Consider the following 25,439-nt stretch of genomic DNA (forward strand, 5'->3'; position numbering starts at 1 on the left):
AAATCTGCTTTATTCTACTGATTAAAATGGTAATCTCATCCAAAAACGCCCCTGCAGAAACACTCAGAAGAATGTTTGACCAAATATCTGGGCACGCTGTGACCCAGTCAAGTTGACGCATAAAATCAACCGTCGTAGGAGTTCTTGTTTAATGGATACAGAGTTTCCATTGGAGAAGATGAAGAACGTTCTGGAGATGGATAGAGGTGATGGTTGCACAACAATGTGAATGTGTTTAACGCCATGAAACTGTACACCTAAAAATGGCTAAAATGGTAAAAATTTTATGTTATGTAAGTTTTACCACAATAAAAAAAGAGAGGAATAGCTTAAAACCTACAGGCTAGAATAGCAAATAGCAAATAGAATAGAATAGCAAATAGAATAGCAAATAGCAAATAGAACAGCGAAATATGGCCATGTTGAGGGGCTAGATCACCCAGAAGATGGTGACTGGTCTAGTTTTCACACTGTCCGTGTTGTAGCACTTCTGCGTGAGCTTCTGTTTGGAGGGACATCAAGAAAAGATTTGAGGGTGCCCCTGATGTGGGTATCCTCTACTGCATACCACATTTAAAGTCTACTATGAAGTGAATATGCTCTGCCTTGGTGATCTGAAAAGTCTCTCACTGAATCCTTTGAGAGAGATTCATACTGCGTTTATACTATCACTTAGAAGAAGTCACCTATGTCTTTCATGATCTGGCATAATTGAAAGAACAGTGAACTGAGTTCTTGTCTAGCATCAGGTAGAAAAGAGATATTCAGTAAACCACTTAAATTTGGGGGACTTTAGTTCCACTTTCTCAAAATAAAAGAATTGAGATAGATTTTTCTTCGATTTCTCTGTAGTTTAAAAATCCAGTTTATGCTGGTGATGTCTTCACAATTAAGAATCTCGTGTTAACTGTCAACCGTCTGTAGACTATTGGCACAATTAGTATGGTACGCTAGGGTGGTAGAAAAGAATGAGATTTCCTTAATAGAAGGGGATCTATCCTTACTTTTAAAGGGCTTATAATTTAGTTGGAGAAATGGAATAACATTAATGAAGTTGAAAATCAATACAGGGCATGTTAGAGTATATAAAATGAGGGGAGAAAAAGAAACTGATGATGACAATCCAACCTGTAGGTGCTAAGGTGAGAGGATTTTTTAAAGAAAAAAAAATTGTGTGTGAAGGAAGTATAGGACTTGTAGAGCTCACCACCAAGTCCTGGACTGTTAGGGAGATTCCTGTGAGTGTTGACCCAAAGGACAACGGATGATTATGCCCTCCTGGGTCTCATGGGTGAAGTGCGGAGGTGAATATCAGAGATCTGGGCGATCTAGCTCAATCTTAGGCCTTCTGTAAGGAATGTATTTCTTTCTGGTCTTGTGTCTTTCTTTGGGTAATTTTTTTTTTTTTTTTTTTTTTGCGTTACGCGGGCCTCTCACTGTTGTGGCCTCTCCCGTTGTGGAGCACACGCTCCGGACGCGCAGGCTCAACGGCCATGGCTCACGGGCCCAGCCGCTCCGCGGCATGTGGGATCTTCCCGGACCGGGGCACGAACCCGCGTCCCCTGCATCGGCAGGTGGACTCTCAACCACTGCGCCACCAGGGAAGCCGCTTTCTTTGGGTATTTTAACTACATACTCACATGCATCCTTCTGAGATACTTCTTCCTATAAAAAGCTATGAGGATGTGACGGGCTCACAAGAAGTATGTGTCGTGTCCATGTCCTCAACAAGGGTACCTATATGTCTCATCTTAATCCACTAGAATATTGATGGCATCTGAAATAGCGTCGCTGTGGGAAATGATAAAGTGTCCACTTCACTGTGGTATCATTTCAGTATTTATTAATCATCATTAAAATAATTTCCTGAGATCCTATTTATGTGAAAGTCCCCATGGCAAATGCAGTTATGTATCTAATCTTGCTTCCTGGCACTCACAATCAAGGGAGGTGGTGTGGGGCTTGAGGGATAAAGGTAAGTAACATTGATTTGTTACAAGCTGATTGGACTAGGATATATTTGCGAGTTGCTGAGCCTCCTTTGTGATCTGTCTCATAGAGTAGCACTTTAAATGATCAACTATTTTCAGTTTGGCCTCAGATACCCTGCACAGAAAAGGGGAATAAAAAAAATTTAGGGAGGAGGAGAGAAACGGAATCCTAGTTAGGCTTTCATTTTGGTGAAAAATTACTGGTGAAAACTATTCATTTTCCTAATAGTTTCCTAGATTTTGTTTATTTACATATTTTTCTCCAATCTTTTATGTATTCCCTTCTTTTTATTTTTCTCCTGGTATAGTTTAAAGCAAATACTAGCTATCATATCATTTTTGCCCATAAATACTTCAGAAGATATCTCTAATAGATAAGGATTTTTTTTTAAAAGCATGTATAACTGCAACAAGATTTTTTTTCTGGTTATGAGGTTGTGAGGGAAAAATAGGTGAGAATTCTATCAATGAATACATATAGTATCTTTACTGGGTTCCCATAGAAGTCTTTGTGACTCAAGGCAGACATATAAAATGTGTTCTTTGATGAGCAATTCCACTGTGTTGAGTATTACTACTGCTAATATTAATAACTACCATTTATTGATTTCTTATTATGTTTGAAGTACAAAGCTTAGCATTTTCACCCAATATCTCATTTGGACACCTATAGCAGCATTATCAACAGTATCAAGTGGACATTATAATGTCCTAATGTATAGCCAAAGACATTCCCCAAGATTAGAGACCAAGGGAATAGCAAAGGAAGGATATGAAACAATCTCCATCTGGCCCCAAAGTTCTCTCTGCTGCTATGTTATACGCCATTGTACGAAATAGCACTCCTAACTAAGTTCTAAAATTGCCTAGGTTATCATGGCTAGAGAGATAAGAGTCATAAGTGATTAATCCCCAAATTCCTAAGTCTATAGCTGATGAAAAAAAGTCAGAATTAAAAAGGAAAATGCGAGACGTATGAAAGACTCAGTATAGAGATAGTCTGCTACAGTGAAATAAACAAATATGGATATTGGCATCAAGTAATCTGGTCTAATGCACACTCTTCCACAAATTTACTGTGAATTACCTTTTTAAATTTCAGTTTCCATATCTGCAGCGTGGGTGCAAATTCCTCTCCTCTAATGCTCATGGAAAATACAGTTTTCCCTTTCATAAATTACTTAGTGAAATATCCTGAAACACTATCAGAATCACCACTTTCCCCTCCTGCAATAGACATAACCCAAGAATTTGCGTCAGCCAAGTTCCCAGTATGAAGCAAAGCCTCTCCTTCCTCCTACCAATGACTGAGTCATTCTACTAGATATCAGTAGCTATTTAAACACTCCAGCAGGAGCTCACACATTTTTACTTTGTAGAAGTCCTCGGCTGCTTCACTCTCTCATTCTTGGAATAAATTTGGAAATGACTTTTGCTGACCTGAAGAGCCAGAGTATGAAGGGTCAACTGGATCAGAAGCCAAATGGAGAGAGAGACAAAGGTACTAGGGGTGGATAAATATGTACAGGGACAGAATTAGGTTAGAAATGTAAACTAACTGAATAGAGGATTAGAAGACTACAACACCTGAATGTGGGAAAATATGAAAGAGTTAATAGCACTTACTTAAAGGAAAAACAAGTCAGATGTAATGGTGATAACGAAGATGATGTTGACGAATAAACTAACTTGGTATGAATGATGCTGTAGTAGAGGGTGATAACTAACTTTTATTGAACATTTGCTCTAGGCTATTTTCTATGATATTCACTTTACATGCATTATTTCTCTAAATCTTCACACCTTGAGATTAGGACTAATCTTATCTCCCTTTTACAGAGGACTAACTAGGGACTGGGAGGATTAACTAAATTACCCAGTTTTATGTGGCTAGTAAGTGGTAGAGCTAGGATTGATCTATAAGACGGAATGAACATTGACCAGAGAGAAACGTTGATTGAAAGATTTACTCAGATATTTGCCTCCAAGGCTAGGATTGGGCAATTATTTGCAAGACACGTAACTGTCTTCCACTTCTTTTCTGCCAACTTGCTATACACACTTCTGGGAGCTTAATAACTTTTGAATCAGAGAATAAACCACATTGCTTCCTGTCAAAATTCCTATTTTGTTTGGGTCATCTGTAGAGTCTATTAGGAGTGCTTCTGACACGTGAGAACTCTGTGAATATATTTGACCACTGATTGATTGGAATCATCATACCTTCATGCTGGAAGTTTTGTGATGTGACGTTCTAAGTCACATAGCTACTGACAATTGGATTAAAGACCTATGTTTGGATCTTAACATTTGTGTGATCTTAGGCAAGTCACTGAATGGTCAGTTTCCTTGTTTGCATGTAGAGGATAACATTATCAGTGTCTTATTTGTTTATCTAACAAGGTGAGGAGTCCAAATCCATTACATGAAATGTTTTCCCACTGAACCAGTAATATCTGTGCTTTTTAAGTGGTGGACCTCATAATAAGATATTCGTACACCTGTGAGCTACATGATTGATTTATTTTTATAATAATGGTGAATTTTTCTCTTGTAACAAGAAGGCCACAGCTGGTGTGAGTATACGACATGATGTTAATATGAATCAAGGGAATATTGAGATTTCATTCCTATTTTTCTTTGGTCAATAACCCCAGTTCCAAATAAAAATTGAATGGCACAGAATTATGTATTAGTTCTTTGAGGTTTTCTCAGTTGGTTAACTGACTAAAGGCTTATTTGCTTGATATCTGACATTCGTTTATGGTATGTTACTTATAACTGCGTGTGCGTGTGCACATGCCTGTGTGCGTATGTGCATGTGTTTGCACGCGTGTGTGTGCACACGTGCATGCGAGCGTGCGTGTGTGCGTGCACACGTGCGCGTACAGACACATGGTCCCTATTAAAAACATCAGGCTCTCTACCCTGTGGAGGAAGTTAATCTAACCAAGCTGGGCTGAGAGTTTCTTGAAGACTCACTGTGGGGACAGCAGACAAGGCATAAACTTTAGATTCTAGATTTGGAGTCAAATATCTGGTATGGAATCCTGGCTCCTAGAGTTGCTAGCTGCATGACCATAGGTAAATTACTTAAATTCTTTAACTGTACATAGTTCGCATCTGTACATGTGAATAATGAATTATTTGCAAATCCATTGGGAATACTAGAGGTCAGTAATGCAAAGCACCAGGTACAGACAGTACTCAAAGAATTGTTTGATCCCTTGCCTCCATCACTTTTGTCTTTTCTGAATCTATCTTCTGTCACTTTAGGTCTTCGTTTTCTTTCCTCTCGGAGGTGGTACCCTGCTGCTATGGTTCTAGGGATCCTTTGTCTGGGATTACTGGTGACCATTATATTGCTGATAATCCAATGTAAGTGCTGAAGCCGGGAAAAGATGGAGAACAAAAAATGAGAACTTATAAACATGGTTTATTTGTTGGTTTCATAACAGCTATAAACAGCCTTCATTTAGATACATTTTAGGCAAATTGTTTTAAGAGTGAGTGGGAAGATGAATGGGTATATTGTGCTCTTCCCTAAAATAGATTGAGGCATGGGATGAAGATTATGAATGGTAGGTTTTTGTTTGGTTCTGTTTTCATAACTTCATGGATAAAGCCTATTTAAACCTCAGAATAATGAGGAAGAAAATAATTTGAAGTTACTAATCCACAAGGTCACCCAAGGGACCCAAAAGTAAAAGAAACTTCATTTAGTTCATGCTGAGTTTTAATAGAGATGATTAAATACCAATTTAAAGTTAAGAACCCAGAAATACAGTCTTCATAAAAAAACATTCAAAACAAAACATTCTTCAAATTTATAATATGGCCATTTTGGAAAGAGGGGATGTTGAGAGGAAAAGAAATGAAAGGAACCATGAAAATGGCTAAGAAAGAAGGAAAATGGTGTTGATTGTCCATCTAATACACCTGTGTATTTAGGTCACAGATCTGAGTTATTCATCTCTAGAATCCTAGGCTCTCTAGAGCCCTAGAATCCAGGTTACTAAGGCCTTTGAAGTGCTAATTTGTTTCTCGGTTGTTTAAGGTCTCAAACAACTTATGTTTTCAATCTATGAACACTTTCAATCTATAAAACTTTTCCTACTGATCTGGGAGAAGAGCCCTTGACTCAAAGATAATCATTGGAAGCGTCTTCCTCTGAGGCTTGGACCACTCTGCAACAGGGTCAAATCTGGCTTTCAACCCAAGAGGTCTACTTTGTACTGAACCGTCAACCTTCTAGAACTGAGATATTGGACCCTTAACATTTGCTGCCTGCTTGATTTCACAACTTTCCCTTCATCTCTACCCTTCCTAAAAAAGCAAAACAAAAAAACCAAAACCAAACAAAAAAAATAATAAACTAAAACTGAAAAATATGTTTTCAGACTCTTGTGTTAGCAGCTTAAAAAAATTCCGTGGGAGGGTTTCTCAAAAACGGGGTGAGTGTCACAGTTTTTAACTAAAATCAGGAAATGGGGAAGGGTAGAGAAAGGGCAGAGGAATTAAGACACAACTAGAGTAAGTCATTAATGACAAGTGCTACTAATAGTCACTGAGTCCGGTTTGTGTCTGACTATCTTAGATCGTCTATATTTTATTTATGCCACTCGTATAAGACTTATCCTGTGATTCCTTTTAACTTGTGTGTAACTCTCAACAATGAGTAAAATCCTGTCTTATTTTTTTAAATCACAAGTATCTGTGACATTTCCTCACATTTAAAAAATATTGCATGAATATCAAGTAATTTCCAAATCTGTAATTCCTGAATAAATTTGGGTCATTTTGAAGCAGTTTGTTGTCAAAACAAATGGTTTGATTTAGTTCTTTGATTTCCTCAAAATCCTGTGGAGGAATTTTTACTGGGGTTGGAAATGGAGTCTTAATTCAGTTCTGATTTAGTATCCCAGGTGTCTGATCTAAAGCAACAGCAAGCAAACCTTACTCACCAGGAAGATATCCTGGAGGGACAGATTTCAGCCCAGCACCAGACAGAAAAATCTTCCCAGGAGTCACAAAGGGAACTCAAAGAAATGATAGAAACCCTTGCCCATAAGCTGGATGAAAAATCCAAGAAACTAATGGAACTTCATCACCAGAACCTGAATCTCCAAGAAGCTCTGAAAAAAGCAGCAAACTATTCAGGTATGAGGGAGGGAGGGGTGAAGAGAGACTTCTCTGTAAATCTTAACATTTTTTGGAAATATCTCTAGGCACAAAATTGGCATATTGATATACGTATCCTTTTTTGTTCATCATGTTCTACACCAGAAGTCCTCTCTTTTTGTCATCCTCACACTATCCCGTGCCAAATTCTTGAGTTAATCTGATTCAATCAACCATACTTTTTGGTGGATTTAAGTTTTCCTGCCTCACAAGAGCTTCTCTTTCTTTATAACTTTCTGGTTTTGAGATTTTTCTGGAAGAAATCCCTCACCTTTACCCTTTGCACAGATTCTTCTCTCTTTCCATTCCAATGTATCTTAATCATTGATTTCTTTTCCTAAGGGTCTCCTTTGTCCTGGGGACCCCTTCCTCTTCATTAGCATTATTCTATGGGACTGTTTCTCATAAAGCGTACTACATCCATGTAAATTGAATCAATAGAGGTGAGCTGGCTTGTAAGTGTTAAGTAGATACTTCAAATTAGACAAAGTTATGAGAGACCCAGGAAGTCAATGTATATGAGAAGAACTGAGTTGATCTCAGCTGACTAGGTACACTCAGAATCTAGGAGGCAGATAGAAACATTTATAACATGGAGATAATAATGTGAACTCAATATTACAGAAGTGACCTGTACAGTTAGTATAGTTTTTCTACAACGTATAATTAAATCAGGTATGTGCTTTTAATCATGGGGAGAATTTGAAAGTGTGAAATAGAGTCACTTTCAGTGGTACATTGCTTTCTTGGCATTAGTAACTAGCTGTCACTAATAAACAGAGATTTCTGCAGCTTCTTGCTTGTACAGCTCACCTTAATCTCAACCACGTAGTTTTGTTGAATAAAGATGATAAAGGAACAGTTTATAGGTACCCATCCATTTATTTTATAGAGGAAACCCAGGGAAGTTAAATGATAATAACGATAAGTAGTTTTGTATAAAGTTTTGCAGTTTATAAATCCCTTCAGTATGTACAGGGTTATTTAAATTTCCAAAATTAGCAGACGTTTATAGACAAGCTGATTTTTTAGCAAGTGTCAAACATATATTGAATCTCTTTAAGGAAAGAGCTGTTTAGGACATAAAACCATCTCAAAGAAGGCTTAAAGGAAGGAGGCTAATATATCAAGGACAGGAATGTTTATATAAGCAGACATAGCTACATACCAAAAATGGTTTATTTCACAGGTGGGGCTGTGAAATTAGGCTTGTTTTTATCAGTTGTATGGGAGTAAAATTATGTCAGGATTGTTCAGGCTCGTATCCCAGAGATGCCAAGTGTGGACAACTAATCAAAAATAAAAGGTGATATGTCTCTTGTAGCAGATACACCAAGTAACGTGTTTTCATTCCTTGGCAGTGTCAGATAAAAGCCAATTAGTAGAGATGTCAAATAAAGCACGGCTGTCCATCAAGCAGCTTTGAGAAGATTCTGAAAAACATTAATAATAAAATACTACACAAAAAAAATTATGCCAGTTTTCTCAAGTTTGAGACAAGTTTTATCTTTCTTACTAACCAGTCTGTGGTCCTCGGTATATGTATGAAGAGGGCAAGACGCTGAGAAATTGGCATATGTGACTTGCTTGAGGTCAGCCAGCTAGAAAGATACAGAGTCTTCAAAGTAACAGACTACATTTTAGCACCTGAATTAGTGGTGGTTCTCAACCCTTCGTGTACAAAATTATCACCTAAGTAGCTTGTTAAAAGTGGCAAGTTCCAGATTTACCCCAAAACCCTGTATCAAAATATCTTGAGGGGGCATCAAGAAATATTTCCTCAGTTAATTCAAACTCAGGAGTTTGAGAGGTAGTGTAATATAGTGATGAAACACACAGATGCTAGCGTTAGACTGCTCGTGTTCAAAGTCCCATTTTCTCTATCTTTCAAATGAAGAAAATTAACCTAACTCTTACATACTGTGGTTATGAGGATTAAATGAGCCAATACATAAAAATGACTGCCAACCATTTTTGGCACGTTGGTTAACACAGTGGTTATTGTGTTTGTTAAATAAAAAAATAATAATAATTAAAGGACATACAGGTAGTTTGAATGCCACATTTTAACATTCATCTTTTTCACTTTTTCATGGCTTGGAAAACCTACCTAGACCTTTCTTTTAGTTCAGGAAAACCAATATACTCTTTCCTTTGACACAGTAAGACAGGACTAGGCAAATTAATAAGTTAGGAAGCTTGCATTCTTTGCTTTCAATCCAGGCTTATGTATAGCCTTCCTCATTCACTTTCTTCTTTCATAGTTCAGTCCCTTCTACTTTGTCCTCTCTGATAAAGCCTATTCTTACAAAATTATCTGATGGTTTTATGCCACAATGAAAATTGAAATTAAAATGTTGCCTTGCTCAAGGATTTGAGGTTTGTTTTTTTTTTTTTTTTTTTGGTCACAGCATAGAACAAAGGGCTTTTTTCCCCAGTAAAGAGATTCCAAGTGTTAGTAACACACGGAAGGGATGATGATGATGAAGGGGAGAAGAAGGGGGAGGAGAAAGAGGATTTGGGGATCGTTTAAAATATCTGTAAAACACATATCTTGCCTATTGTCTAAGCCCTGAGTTGAGTTTTTTGGACTCTCTGGGAACTTTCTGCTGAAAACTTTCCCCTACTTTCTGAAATCTTATTTAAATTGAGATGCTCTCTTTGCACCAATATATTGTTCTCCCTAGAACAGTTCTGTCCAAAAGAAATACAGTGTGTGCCACATATACAACATTAAATTTCCTACTAATCACAGTAAACATGAAAAATAAACAGATGAAATTAATTTTAATGACATATTTAACCCAATATACTTGAAATATTATTTTGACACTAATCAGTATAAATATTATTAATGGGATATTTTATATTCTTTTTTTCATAGTACATTTTCAAAATCAGGGGTATATTTTACACTTACAGAACATCATCTCAATGCAGACCAGCCGTAACTCAAGTACTCAAGAGCCACATAGGGCTACATGTCCAGAATCAGGAGGCACAGTATCTAAACCCAAATCCATCATTCAAAGACCTGAAGTTTTAAAATATATAAGCATATCTTTTTTAGTAGCAGAATACCTATTACATATTCATCCCCCCAACTCTCACTTCCATGATTCCAAACATAATTTTTAAAAAATAGATCAGATTCTAAAATTACATCCCAGCTCAAACTTTGCTTTTTAACAGTCTTGCTTTTTAATTGAGTTTTCTAAAATCAGAATGCTTCATTTCTTTTTTCTCCAGAAAAGGGAGCAATAAAGACTCTAGGCTATTTAGGTATTTGCAGAGTCTGGGTGTAATTCTAATTAAGAAGAGGTGGTAGCATGTGAGAGTCCTGAGAGGTGAATTGATTTAAGAATTGTAGAAATATTTTTACTCAGGCCTAACTCACTAATTAAGTGTATTACATTTCCTAGGTCCTTGTCCCCAAGACTGGCTCTGGCATGAAGAAAACTGTTACCAATTTTCCTCTGGCCCATTTAATTGGGAAAAAAGCCGGGAGAATTGCTTGTCTTTGGACGCCCACATGCTGAAGATTAATAGCTCAGATGATCTGGTGAGTTTTTAATGGATGTGTGTTGGCCTGGAATATTGGTTTACAGGGAAATAGGTCAGGTTAAGGCCCTCCTTGAGAATCAGAATATGTACCTGTTTTCTAGCCTAGGCTGGCCACTGGTTACGTGCATGACCTTGGATGGACAGGTTATGAAGTATCTCTAGGCTCCAGTAGACATTTCTGTAAAGCCATCAGGAGGATGTCTAAGAGCTCTTTGGGTTCTTTCGTTTTGTGAATCTAATTTAAAAAGTCCACATCGACTCTTTCATCAACTCAGAAACATGACTTCCCACAGGAATTCATCCAGCAAGCAATCTCCCATTCCAGTTTCCCATTCTGGATGGGGTTGTCTCTGAAGAAACCCAACTACTCATGGCTCTGGGAGGATGGTTCTCCTTGGATGCCCCACTTGTAAGTTTCCTATTCTTTGCTGAACCTACTAGTGAAGTTACTGCCACATTCCACGCAATGTCCTCTTCTTGCTGGAAAGAAGCTTGGGGAATTTCTGAATCTCTCTCCCCAGCTCTCTCACACAGGGACTTGCCCGTTTACCTATTCAAATCTTCTCTTACATTTTCCTTCTCACGTTTATTGCGGACTTGAAGCTTTAAGACAAGGCTAAGTGCCTGACACAAGGTGGCAGTAAATCTAAATTTGTTTTTCTCCCTGCCTGCAGGTTTAGACTCCAGGGAGCTGCTTTCCAGATGTATTCTTCAGGCACCTGTGCATATATACAAAGGGGAGCTGTTTTTGCTGAAAACTGCATTTTAACTGCATTCAGTATATGTCAGAAGAAGGCAAATCTATTGACAGTACAGTGAATGTGAAGGCTCTGGAAGAAAAGGAGAAGACCTATGAATTTTCTTCTGAAAATTAAGCTATACTTCGTCACTTAGGTGCAAACCATAAAAGCCCTGAGGACTTCCTGTTACTAGCTAAAGTGCAGAACTCCTTAGCAGAGACTGGGGCCCAGCTGCTTGACACCTTGATAGCAAAAGTTTTAATTCTCTATGTATATCTTTTTTCACCTAGCTTCTTCCAAGCCCCCCGCCAGTCTTCAGTGAAGTCCATTTTCCTGTTTCTAAGAACTTGTTGCCTAACTCAAGGTCACAAAAATTTTTCTGCTATGTTTTCTTCTAGACATTTTATAGTTTCAGATTTTACGTGGAAATCTTTAACTTTTGGGGGGATAATTTGTAAGTCACGTATGGATGTATGGAAGTTCTTTTTCTTTTCCTTTTTGCATGTGGATATTCAATTGCTTCTGCAACATTTGCTGAAAAGACTATTCTTTCTTCACTACATTTGCACTTTTGTCAACAATTATGCATACATGTCTGGGTCTATTTCTGGACTCTATTCTGTTCCATCGATCTATTTGTGTATTCTTTGTGCATAACACCATTACGATATTTTGGATTCGGTAGTTTTATAATATATCTTGAAATCACATGGAGGTAGTTCTTCAATGTTGTTTTCGTTAATCTATGTCTTTGCATTTCCGTCTTAATTTTTGAATTGGCTTGTCAATTTCTAAAAAAACTTTTTGAAATTTTGAATGTGATTTCACTGAATCTATAGATAATTGGGGGAAATTGAATTCTTTAAAATACTGATTTGTTCAACTCATGGATTTTCTTTATGCGATGTTTTGTAATTTTCTCTGTATAGATGTTTCACATATTTTATTAGATTATCATCATGTATTTCACATTTTTTATACTACTGTAGACGGTACTGTTATCATTGTAGTTTTTATTTCCAATGTCCTTTGCTATTGTATAGAATTATAATAGTTTTTTATATTAACCTTATATCCTGAAACCTTGATAAGCTCACTTATTTCTTTTAGTAAGTGTGTGTGTGTGTTTGCGTGTGTGGTGTGTGTATGTATTTCATTGGATTTTCCTCATACATAATCATGTCATCTGCAAATAAAAATATTTTTATTTTTTCCTTTCTGGATGATTTTTATTTCTTTTCCTTGCCTGATTTCATAGACTAGAACCTCCAGTAGAATATTGAATAAAAATGGTGAGAGTGCAAATCCTTATTTTGTTCTTGATCTTGGGAATAAGTCAATGTTATACCATTAACTAAGGTGTTAAGTGTATATTTTTCATAGATGAATATTATCAGTTTGAGAAATTTTCCTTTTGTTCTTAGAATACTGAGAGGTTTTATCAGAAATGGGTATTGATTCGTCTAATACTTTTCCTATATCTGTTGAGATGATCATATCATTTTTCTTTTCTCTTTTTAGTTTAACATGATGAATTAACTTAAGTAGTTATAGAAGTTTAAGCCAGCTTTCGATTCTCGAGCTGTATTATCATTTTAATATATCACTGGATTAGATCTGCTAAAATTTGGCTTAGAATTTTTGCAACTACGTTTATGAACGACATTTCTATGTAATTTTCTTTTCATGTAACAGCTTTGTCTGGTTTAGGTTTCAGAGTAGTACTCCTTTATGCCAATTTTCTGGAAGATTTTGTGTAGAATTGGTATGATTTGTTCATTCAATATTTGAAGCAATTTGCCATTGAAGTCATCTGGGCATGGAGTTTTCTGTGTTTCACAAGATTTTTAATTATTTACTGTTAAATTTGCCCAAGTAGTGACCATTTTGGGTGCTCTTCATCTCTGTTTTAGATCCACATTACATCACGTGATATTTTAAGTTTTCTTAAAGGACTTTCTTTATCATTCCTTATAGTGAAGGTCTGCTTGTGAGGAAATCTTTCTTCTTTTCCATCAAGTTTGAAAAAATTTAAGCTGCTAGGCTATTACCTCTTCAAATGTTTTTTTCTGCCCCACCTCCCGGTACCCCCTCACTCCACCTCTTTTCCCTCCCCCCCCCCCCCCGCCCCTATGCACACACACACTGTTGAGGGACTCCAGTTATGTGAATACTGGGCTGCCACAGTGCCCTAATGCTTCTTTCTTTCTTGCTCTCTTCCCTCCCTCCCTCCTTGTCCTTGTTCTTTCCTTTCCCTTTAAAATTATTATCTCTCAGTGTTTACTTTTTGTTAGTTTCTATTGTTATAAAATCAAGTCCATGAATCTTTTCTACTGAGTGTCTATCATTAATATCACACAGCGTATTTTTCATCCCACACTTTGTAGTTCTCATCTCTAGAAGTGTGCTTTAAAAACAAATCCTCCATGTCTCTATGTAGCTTTTTAAATCTACGAACATACGAAGAACATATTAACTATTTTAATGTCTGTGCCTTCTAATTCTGACCTCTAAGTTGTTTTTTTGTGATTTTATTTTTTAACTGGAGTACAGTTAACCCTTGAACGATGCGGGGGCTAGGGGCACCAGCCCCTTCATGAGGCAGAAAATCTATGTATAACTTTGTAGTCAGCCCTCTGTACCTCCTTTCCAAATGTGGGTTGTGTAGTGCTGTAGTATGGATTTAGTGATAAAAATCCACATATTCGTGGATCCATGCATTTCAAACCCACCTCGTTCAATGATCTACTGTATAATTGACTTACAATATTATATTAGGTCAATGCTAGATATTTTTCGTTCCTCTAAATATTCCTGAGTTTTATTGTGAGAACAATTTAAGTTACATAGAAACAGTGAGATGCTCCTGGGTATTGCTTTTATGATGATCAGGCAGTACCAAAGAAGTTCTCAGTCTGGGGTTAACGATTCTCCATTATGAAGGGTATATTTTCTGAGTATCCCACCCAATACTCAATGGGCTATGATCTGGTCCAGTCTTGCTGTTGGGAAAGGGCACTGTTTCCTGCCCCACGTGAACTTGGGCATTATTTCCTTCGTTTATTTTATTTTATTTTTTTAATGATATATCTTTCCATTTATTTAGATATTATTAAAAATTCTCTGCACAGTAATTTGGAGCTTTTAATATAACACTCTTGCACATTTTTATTACATTTATTATTGTATTTATTATTAGGATATTAATAGTTTTCTTGCTATTGTAAATGACAAAAAATTGTCTATTTTTGCTGGTATATATGAATACAACATATATTTGAATATGGAGTTTTGTATCCAGTAAAGTTGCTATAGGCCATGAAATAAGATAAGACAAAGAATTAAAAGATATTAAGATTGGAAATGAAGAAATAAGACTGTCATCACTTGCAGATGATATCATTAAGTGCTTGGAAAATCCCCCCAGATCTACAAATTATTAGAATTAATAAGTAAAAATAGCAACTTTACTGGAAACAAAACCCCTTTGTTTATTTTTGACGGTTCTTTCTCCAAACCCTCTGGTTACTCCCTCACACTCATGCTCTGAGCTGTAGGAGATTCTCTGCAGCTCTCTGGGGTTCTCTCTCTGTGCAGCTCTCCCCTCTCGTACTCTCGCCGGAACACTTCCTGCCTTTGTCTGTCTCAATTCTGGGGTTTCCCAGTAATCTCCTCAGTTCCCCTTCCCTGTGTGTGGCCTGCAAACTCCATAAGTGTGGTAAACTGGGGCAATCCTGGCACTCATCTTGTTTGTTTCCATCTCTCATAGATCATTGTCTTGCTTTGTTGCTTGATATCCAGTGTTTTGAAAACTGCTGATTCATGCATTTTGTCTGTTTTTGTTTGTTTGTAACTGTCAGGTTGGAAGGTAAATCCAGCTGTTGACTGAAAAAAAAATTGCACAACGTGAGTGTTGTGAGTTAAGTTTTATTTGGGGCAAAATGAATATGTTGTCCCAGGGGACGACATTTCAGATAGCTCTGAGAAAGTGCCCCTAAAAAGTAGGGGGGAAAGTCAGTGTTATATACAATTTTAGTGAAGGGGGGACGTGCAGGCAAGCACACATTTTGGCAGAGGGTGGCTGCTTGTCACGAGGAGCAGACAACACCATCGATGATTTTAGTGCTTTTCTAGGTACGAGGAGATGCAAGAATTGGGCTCATAAAATTTCCTCCTGAAAATATCTAACTATCTAAAAACCTGTTCTGCCCATTTTTCCCAGAGCACAGAGGGCCTCATTCCTGATCTCCATCCTGAACTCCTTTCAGGGGTGTTGAAGGTCAGCAGCTGCTGTGGCTCATGATTTAAACCTTGTAGAGGTAGATAGCAAGTGCCAATTTGTAGGTGGCACGGTCCTTATTACCCCATTTGGCTTTGAGCAAACGTCCAAGAGAAGGATTTTGTAATTAGGGACTTTAGTTTCTCTTTCTGTTGGAACTACTGATATCTCTAAACAAAAACATCTTAGGCTGAAAAAAAAAATCTAGTCCAGATTGGAAGATGAATTTCTTGCCTCTGTGTCTGGTATAGAAATTTCAAAGTTGATAACAGAGCTATCTTATTTTTTTTTTTTTTTTGCGGTACGCTGGCCTCTCACTGCTGTGGCCTCTCGCGTTGCGGAGCACAGGCTCCGGACGCGCAGGCTCAGCGGCCATGGCTCACGGGCCCAGCCGCTCCGCGGCATGTGGGATTTTCCCGGATCGGGGCATGAACCCGTGTCCCCTGCATCGGCAGGCGGACTCTCAAGCACTGCTCCACCAGGGAAGCCCCAGAGCTATCTTCTTTAGCCAAGCTGACAGTGCCAATGAGTCATCGTTCAGTCACTTTTACTATTTCTGTCTCCAATTCTTCCGGACGTTGGCAACATGTCTTCCTAAACCTTAGGTTTGGAGGAAACTGCCTTAATCTGATCTATCTTGGGGATATATCTCTCAGTTTATAGACTGCTGCTTGATCCCAAAGACATAAATATTCTTATCCTTGCTTGTTACTATTTAAACGAGGGCTACAACTACAGCCTTGGCCTGCAGTCTATTTATGTATGCCCTGAAAGCTAAGACTGGTTTCTACATTTTTAAAGCGTTATTAAAACAAATATGCAGAAGAGACTATAAGTGACCCACAGAGTCTGAAATATTTATTCTCTCATCCCTTGCTGGAAGAGTTTGCTGACCCCTGATGTAAATACCTTACTGTTTAGGCCATGTTTATTTCCCATTAAGGGAATGAACTCTGAATTTGGACTGAGTTCAAATCCCAGTTTTTTACATCTCTGTTATCTAAGGAAAGTTACTCAATATCTTTATTACCTTGATTACCTTAACTGAAAGATAGGAATAACACTAGTAGCTCATAGATCTTCATTTTATTTCTAGTAGGTCATAGATATATGAGGATTTAATGGGATAATGTTTATATAATAATTCATGTAGTGCCTAGGATTCGGTTAGAATTCGAGAAATGTTAACTATTCTATTAGTTCGTTTTTTCCTTGTATTTATAGTGTCCTACGAGTGTTTCTGGTTTTGGTAGTAGGTTCTTAATCTCATACAGCAAATTGACCAAATAACTCCTTAACTTAGTTTAATGGTGTTTATAAACATTGTTTAGGATTCTTTTTTGCTGTTGTTGTTGTTGAAATAATGTCCTGTGGAATACCTCCTGACTTGCCTCTTGTTTTGTGAACCATAAAGAGTATTGTCCAGCATTTCTTCAGTTTCTTCTTTGTGGAGATTTTCTGAGTTTATTAGGGCTTGCAGGGCATTTGGGTCAATGAGCATAGATGGTATTCTATTATAGAATAGATGGTATATAAGTGAATATTATTTAAAATACCGAATTATCTTAGAGTATTTCACAGAGTTAGGCTGTTCTGGTTTGGAAAGATGAGCAGAATAGGTATGCTTTCCTGCATCTATTGTTCAAGTTTTTAAATCTTAGCAAGTAAAATGAGCAAATTTAAAATATCTGATCTTTATACCTTAATGTCTCCAAATGTACCTTCTTTGCACCTATATTTACTTCCAAAATCCCCTCCATGATCAGTCATCCTCATCCCAGTGATGTGCAAGGTATTAACCCATGAAGGATGCCATGAACCAGAAAGTTAATGAACTACTCGTTTCCTGGGAGCAAATTTTAAAAATGAGAGAGAAGTACATGGTCCTGAGCATTTGCACAGTTGCGAAAACATAGAATTTTAAGTAGGAGGATTAGGTATTTGACTTGTACCTGAACCATAAGGAAATCTCAGTGACTTTGAAAATTATTAAATTGGCCATTTGTAGAACCCATTAAACTTAGTGGTCCACATTATACTCCAGTGAACAGCCACATGCCTCAGCTCTTCCCTAATTCTTTACCCCATTAAGAGCGCAGCTGACAGATGATTTATAATTCTACTCTTAGAGAATATACATAATTTAAGCTTAGTAAAGCCTCCTATAAGACAGATAGCAGGAACCTGAATATATTCATAAACATATATGTGTTTGCTAAGCTCTTTTCGGGGATCTGCTTCTACAGCACTAAGTCTTTTACTTATTTACAACAGACCCCAAACATTAAAAAAAGTATAAATAGACAACTTTTTCTCAATATTATGCCCATCTTATTAAGCATGTGGGTTGTATATTGGAAATGAAGTAGGATGCCTAATATATAATTTTCAAACACCTGCTTATATACCTCAGTAACCTAAACATCAAAATAACAGTATCGGGCTATTTTACTTTCTCCGAGTTATTCTAATTTGCTGTGACAGAGGTGTGGATTAGAAATTTTTCTCACTTTTCTGGGGTTACACATTCACTTATTTAACAACTCTCACTCAGATGCTTTCTTTCTTTAGTCCTAACAGAGTAGGCAGTAATTAACATACAGAGAGCCTATCCTTAGGGTCCTTACAGTCTCGTGTGTAGGAAGAAAACAAGCAAATTAAAAATAGCTACATATGTACAATTTTATTCATTCATTTAATATGTGAAGCGCTACTCTAGATGCTGGGAATTTGTAGTGAGCAAGACAAATTTCCTGCTCTCCAGGAACTTATGACACACTGAAAATTAAAAGTATAGTAAACATATGTGGTTATTATTGAAGGAATCCAACGGCTGCTCACACTAGAATAACTCCCAACAACTACAATTTCTTAGGAATAAAGTAATACAGATGCCTTTAAGCAGAGTGAAAGTCACGTTTTTATTATGAGTCAGGTCCACCCTGCAGAAATGCTTCCGTTTTACTCACAAGTGGATAAAACAGAATAACTTCCTCTAATTTGCCTTGAAATTCATAATATAAAACAGCAGATGGCGCCATCACCTCATTCACTTCTGCCTGATTTTGCTAAATCTTTTTAATGAATTCGTATTGACTCAGCTCAGATCACACCCCACAGGAACTCTGTTTTCTTTTTTTAGTTACCCTATATCTTTCTTATTTACCATCCAAGGATACTAGCTGGGCTTAAAGACCCATCATCGTTTTGCTGGTGAGGAAACAAGCAGAGAAAATGAAACAATACATCTAAAGTCACTCAGTTAATCCAGTGACAGAATCAGGAGGGACATGGTTCATTCATTAGCTAGAATGTGGACTTTGAATTTAGAAATTCTGCCAATAACTTGGAGATTTTTTCCCCCTCTGCAATTCAATTGCCTTATCTCAGGTTGTTTCCACTTTTAAAAATAAATGAATAGAATATACCAGGTGAATAGCTTCCAAATATTTTATGGGTTCAATAAAATTATGTACTAAATTCCCAGATATAAAACAAGTAAAATCAGGGATGCTCTGGTTGTATTGATACTGGGACAGTCTAGACACTTTCCTGTTTGGCTTGTGCTGCACCACATTTTGCTATATTTTTCTTCCTATTAAAGATGATACAGAGTTTAAAGGTACAGGAAAAAAAGAAAATATAGTCAATGTATTTGACCAAAACATGACTGGCCAATACAGGGACAATGCCACAGGTAACCTAAAACAAACAAACATACATATGAGAAACACCTCCCACTTGAAAATAACACCCACCATTCTTTGTTTTCCCCTGCTCTCCACAGTCAATTTAAAGACAACTTGGGTGTGATTTGGGACTAGAAATTGGAATTACCAACAGTTTAGCTCTTAGTTCATAAGAAGTATAATTGTTAGTGTTCTTGCCGATTTCCCCAATAGACAGGACCGTTAAGACATTGGTCTAGACATTGGGCATAGAATACCTATAGAGACAGAATACTTGTCCTTTTGGAGTTTATAAGCTGAACCAGACAATAGCATTAGGTAATTTTAGGCTATAATATAGGTAGGCACTTATATATATTTTGTACGTGTATTATTATTTTTAAAGTATTTTTGCTTACTTCTCCTAATCTTTTATACCTATATTTACTGATAACCTGCAATGAATCAGAAACTAGTCTAGGTTCTTGGGATATATGTGTGAATGAGCAAGGAATGAACAAGCAAGGTTCCTAACTCCTGGGGCTTACAAACATGGAGACATGGCGAGTCTAACTACAAACAGATGAGATGTATTCCAATAGCGTGAAGTACTTCAAAGAAAAAAAGAAAAGCTGTCTGATGTGATTCAGTGTGATGGAGAGGTGCTGTGGTCATATTCTACGTCAGACTGAATGATCAGGGAAGGCCTACCAGAAAGAGTGATATTTGAACTAAGAACTAATTATCAAGAAAAACCCCACCACGCGAAGTTCTCAAGGCAAAGCGTATTAGCCAAAGTATAAGCACAAAATTCCTGAGACAGGAACAACTTGGTGTGTTTGTGTGATCAAAAAGGATATTATATGATATAACTTATATGTGGAATCTAAAAAATAGTACAAATTAACTTATTTACAAAACAGAAATAGACTCACAGACATAGAAAATGTCTGTGAGTAGAAAAACTTATGGTTACCAAAGGGGAAGGGGTTGGGAGGGACAAATTGGTAGTATGAGATTAACAGTTGCACACTACCATATATAAAATAGATAAACAATAGATAAACAGCAAGGATTTACTATATAGCACAGGAACTATATTCAATATCTTGTAATAAACTATAATGGAAAAGAATAAAAAGAAAACGAATATAGACACACACACGTATATACATATATCTATGTATCCAAATCATTTTGCTATATAAAACTTAGAGGAAAACATAGGCAGAACACACTTTGACATAAAGCACAGCAATATCTTTTTCTATCCATCTCCCAGAGTAATGGAAATAACAAAAATAAACAAATGGGACCTGATTAAACTGAAAAGCTTCTGCACTGCAAAGGAAACCACAAACAAAATGAAAAGACACCCCACAGGAAATATTTGCAAATGATGCAACCAACAAGGGATTAATTCCCAAAATTATTACAAACAGCTCTTGCAGCTCAATACACAAAAAACAAACAACCCAATCAAAAAAAGGGGCAGAAGACCTAAATATTTCTCCAAAGAAGACATACAGAAGGCCAAGAGGCACATGAAAAATGCTCAACATCACTAATTATTAGAGAAATGCAAATCAAAACTACGAGATATCACCTCACAGCAGTCAGAATGGCCATCATCAAAAGATCTACAAACAATAAATGCTGCAGAGAGTGTGGAGAAAAAGGAACCCTCTTGCACTGTTGGTGGGAATGTAAATTGGTACAGACACTATAGAGAACTGGATGGAGGTTCCTTAAAAAAACTAAAAATAGAGCTATTATATGATCCAGAAATCCCACTCCTGGGCATTTATTCAGAGAAAAACATGTTTCGAAAGGATACATGTACCCCAATGTTCATTGCAGCACTCTTTACAATAGCCAAGACATGGAAACAACATAAATGTCCATCAACAGATGAATGGATAAAGAAGATGTGGTATATATATATATATATATATATATATATATATATATATATATAATGGAATATTATTCAGCCACTAAAAAATGAAATAATGCCATTTGCAGCAACATGGATGGACCTGGAAATTATCATACTAAGTGAAATAAGTCAGACAGAAAAAGACAAATATCATATGACATCGCTTATATGTGGAATCTAAAAAAAATGGTGTAAATGAACTTATTTACAAAACAGAAACAGAGAATGAACTTATGGTTACTAACAGGGAAGGGTAGTGGGGAGGGATAGATTAACTAGATTACTACCGTTAACAACAGTTTAACATATGTAGAAATGAGAGCATGACCAGGCTAATTCAGCGGTACTGAATGCAGTTCTTTAAGTAGTTTTATTGGTGCAATATTCAATCTAACTCTTGATTCAATTTATTGTATTTTTAGTTTATAAAACATGTTTTCACTTCTAAGAACTTTTCTCAGATTTCTCATTTTTCTTTGAAGAAAAAACTTGCTGTATAAATGCAATTTTCATTAAATCTCGCTGAGAATGTGAATTAGTTACTTGTTATTTGCTGGGTTTTGTTTGTTGTTTGGTTGGTTAGATTGGTTTGTTTTTCACCTGTTTCTTACATTACAGTTTAACCAGGGGTATTTTTCTCAGAATATGCAAACTGTCTTTCCCCACTCCCTCCTGCCATCTTTTTTTTTTTTTTTTTTTTTTACTTTGCTGCAGCTCAAGTCTTCCTAGCTGGATCTTAGTTCTCTGACCAGGGATCGAACCCAGCTCCTGCAGTGAAAGTGTTGTTGAGTCCTAACCACTGGACCACCAGGGAATTCCCCCTCCTGCCTTTTAAAATGCTGAGGGATTATTTTTCCTAGTTTGTCATTGATTTGTGTAATCACTGTTTAATTGTTTTAGTCCTGGACAAAAGAGAAGGCTAAAGTCTACATTCACTGAAAATTTTCTTTGACAACTTAGAGAGTCAGTTGTTTTTGTAGGATTGTGATTAAACAGAGGACTGCAGTCAAAGAAAATAAAAGTTATTACATAAAGATTCTCCCATTGTGCGTGGGGGGTCTGAATCAATAGTAAAAAGCTTTTTATTACTGCCTAGAAGGTGCTGCCCTCATTCCTGTTCTCTAGTTCTACTTAGTTGACTGACCTTTCTTCCTTAAGCCAATTTATTCACTCTGAGAAAAAAATCCCTTTCTTTCCAGCTCTCCTGCTTTCCCAAGGGCTGCATTAGCGAACTGAATGTCTGATGGAGGTCGAGATTAGATCCACACCACTATTTTGTGTCTGTGAAAAGTTAGTAAAACTTTTGTGGCAGGCTAGGTAAGACAGTGAATTTTATTTTTTTTCATTGACCTCTCTTCCATGTCGATATGTATTAATGAGAACTGTAGAACTCTTGGAACAGAACAACTCCATCCAAACCTTTGCACTAAGACATTTGACAAACTCTAACATGGCTTCTAGTAGTTTAAGGCTGTGTCCTGGAATGATCCCAGATCCCTTTAAAATGCCTGCCTGAGAAAGTTCATTGCTGCCAGGAGAATTTACTGTTTGTTCGTGAGAGAGTGGCATGGACATATATACACTACCAAATGTAAAACCGATAGCTAGCGGGAAGCAGCTGCATCGTACGGGGAGATCAGCTCAGTGCTTTGGGACCACCCAGAGGGGTGGGATAGGGAGGGTGGGAAGGAGGGAGACACAAGAGGGAGGGGATATGGGGATATATGTATATGTATAGCTAATTCACTTTGTTATAAAGCAGAAAGTAACACAACATTGTAAAGCAATTATACTCCAATAAAGATGTTAAAAAAAACACACACATACACAAAAAAGTAAAATTAAATTAAAAAAAATAAAATCCTCTCTCTGCCCTTTGAGGTGTAAAGCTACCACCTAAAACTTTCCTCAGGGTTCTGAGAGCCATCTCTGAAAGCAAACAGGGAATTAGTTAGGGAGATAACCTGCCCTCTCCCAGTCCCCATGGGAGGGTAGGGCCCTAGCTTCAGTGGGGCACAACCTTGCTGCAATACGCAACACTGTCTCCTGTCCAAAGGATGAAGAAGCTGTTTTTCTTCCGGAGAAGCACCAATGAACAAATCCGCATGGTCTAGTCACATGGATTAACCCTCCTAATACCACTCAGTGCCTTTCCCTTAGCACAGCCCAGCCTTTAAAAAGTCGCTAGTCTTTTGTTTTGGGGAAGTTGAGTTCAGTTTATGCTGGGCCCTCCTCTCTGTTATAATCGTATTACTGAAGGAAATCTGTCCTCACCAACTTTTTTTTTTTAACATCTTTATTGGAGTATAGTTGCTTTACAATGCTGTGTTAGTTGCTACTGTATAACAAAGTGAATCAGCTATACATATACATATATCCCCATATCCCCTCCCTCTTGCATCTCCCTCCCACCCTCCCTATCCCACCCCTTTAGGTGGTCACAACGCACTGAGCTGATCTCCCTGTGCTATGCAGCTGCTTCCCACTAGCTAGCTATTTTACATTTGGTACTGTATATATGTCCATGCCACTCTCTCACTTCGTCCCAGCTTACCCTTCCCCCTCCCCATGTCCTCAAGTCCATTCTCTACATCTGCGTCTTTATTCCTGTCCTGCCCCTAGGTTCTTCATGACCATTTTTTTTTCTTAGATTCCATATATATGTGTTAGCATACAGTATTTTTTTTTCTCTTTCTGACTTATTTCACTCTGTAGGACAGACTCTAGGTCCATCCACCTCACTACAAATAACTCAATTTCATTTCTTTTTATGGCTGAGTAATATTCCATTGTATATGTGCCACATCTTCTTTATCCATTCATCTGTCAATGGACATTTAGGTTGCTTCCATGTCCTGGCCATTGTAAATAGTGCTGCAGTGAACATTGTGGTACATGACTCTTTTTGAATCATGTTTTTCTCAGGGTATATGCCCAGTAGTGGCATTGCTGGGTGATATGGTAGTTCTCTTTTCAGTTTTTTAAGGAACCTCCATACTGTTCTCCATAGAGACTGTATCAATTTACATTTAATGAGTGTCTGGTTTTACCTTTGACAACAGCCAGTAGTCTCTTCCATTCTGCTTGCTTTGAAGTCTTGTGAACAGATGGGTACCTCTCTAGTTTCTAGCAACGATAAATGTTTTTCCATATCTCATTAACTTGGGTATTACTGTGGAAATTGGCAAAGAGGAAACATTAAGCATTTAACATAGTATTTCAGTTCCAGAATTCTCCATAAGCTGTTACTTGCAATATAAGTATACAGAATGGTGAAGGGGGCAGGGTAGCATAACAGAAAAGATCATGAGTTTTGCAGTAAGAGTGGACTTCGGTTTGATTCCTTGCTTCTTTATTTTTATTTGTTTCTTAAAACTGAGCAAGGGAGTAAAATTTCTGTCTCAGTTTTGTCATTTGAAAATAGGACTAAACAACAGGGTCCTACAGTCTAGCACAGGGAACTGTACTCAATATCTTGTAATAAACCATAAAGAAAAGAATATGAAAAATATATATCTGAATCACTTCGCTGTACACCAGAAACTAACACAACATTGTAAATCAACTATACTTAAGAAAGAAAATAGGACTAATAGTGCCTATCTCATAGACTTCTTGGAAAACTGAGATTGTATAAGAAAACACATGCCATAGATAGTACTTAGCTCATAGTCATCGTTGAATAAATAATTTTCTACTTTGTATTATAAATCTCTGACAAGCCCCAAAGAGATTTGTTTCCTCTCTCTGTTGTTACAACAATGTACCTCCTTATGGTGTCCTTCATGAACCTATCTGTGGGTTTCCTCCTTTACTCCATAAGCTTCTTCACAGGTATCATTTATCCTTTTATCCCCACCTCCTGTCAATCGAAAAGATGGGCATTTGATACATGTTTACTGAAAGAGCAGTACATGAATGAATGAACAGTTGTAACAAAGTATTGTGAACTCAAGGGACCAAAATTGTTTTAAGTTTACATAGGCCAAGTCAATTAACGATGTCCAGTTCGGTTGTGAGAATAATAAAAGCGGCATAAGACATTAATGGTTTCATTTTTCTTATGTTTGATCTGAA

At 37.1% G+C, this 25,439-nt stretch overlaps 1 protein-coding gene across 1 annotated transcript; it reads left to right on the forward strand.

The window, feature by feature from the left end:
- The first annotated feature begins 3,366 nt into the window (after nt 1-3,366).
- On the forward strand, nt 3,367-12,682 carry OLR1 (oxidized low density lipoprotein receptor 1). Its single transcript, XM_030834471.3, has 6 exons — nt 3,367-3,492; nt 5,268-5,369; nt 6,909-7,151; nt 10,595-10,734; nt 11,030-11,145; nt 11,411-12,682. The coding sequence occupies exons 1-6, from the start codon at nt 3,417-3,419 to the stop codon at nt 11,553-11,555; spliced, it is 822 nt and encodes a 273-aa protein (XP_030690331.1). The 5' UTR covers nt 3,367-3,416; the 3' UTR covers nt 11,556-12,682.
- The last annotated feature ends 12,757 nt before the right edge of the window (nt 12,683-25,439 follow it).

The sequence above is a fragment of the Globicephala melas genome, chromosome 10 (assembly GCF_963455315.2).
Source record: "Globicephala melas chromosome 10, mGloMel1.2, whole genome shotgun sequence".
In the NCBI taxonomy this organism is placed as follows: domain Eukaryota; kingdom Metazoa; phylum Chordata; class Mammalia; order Artiodactyla; family Delphinidae; genus Globicephala; species Globicephala melas.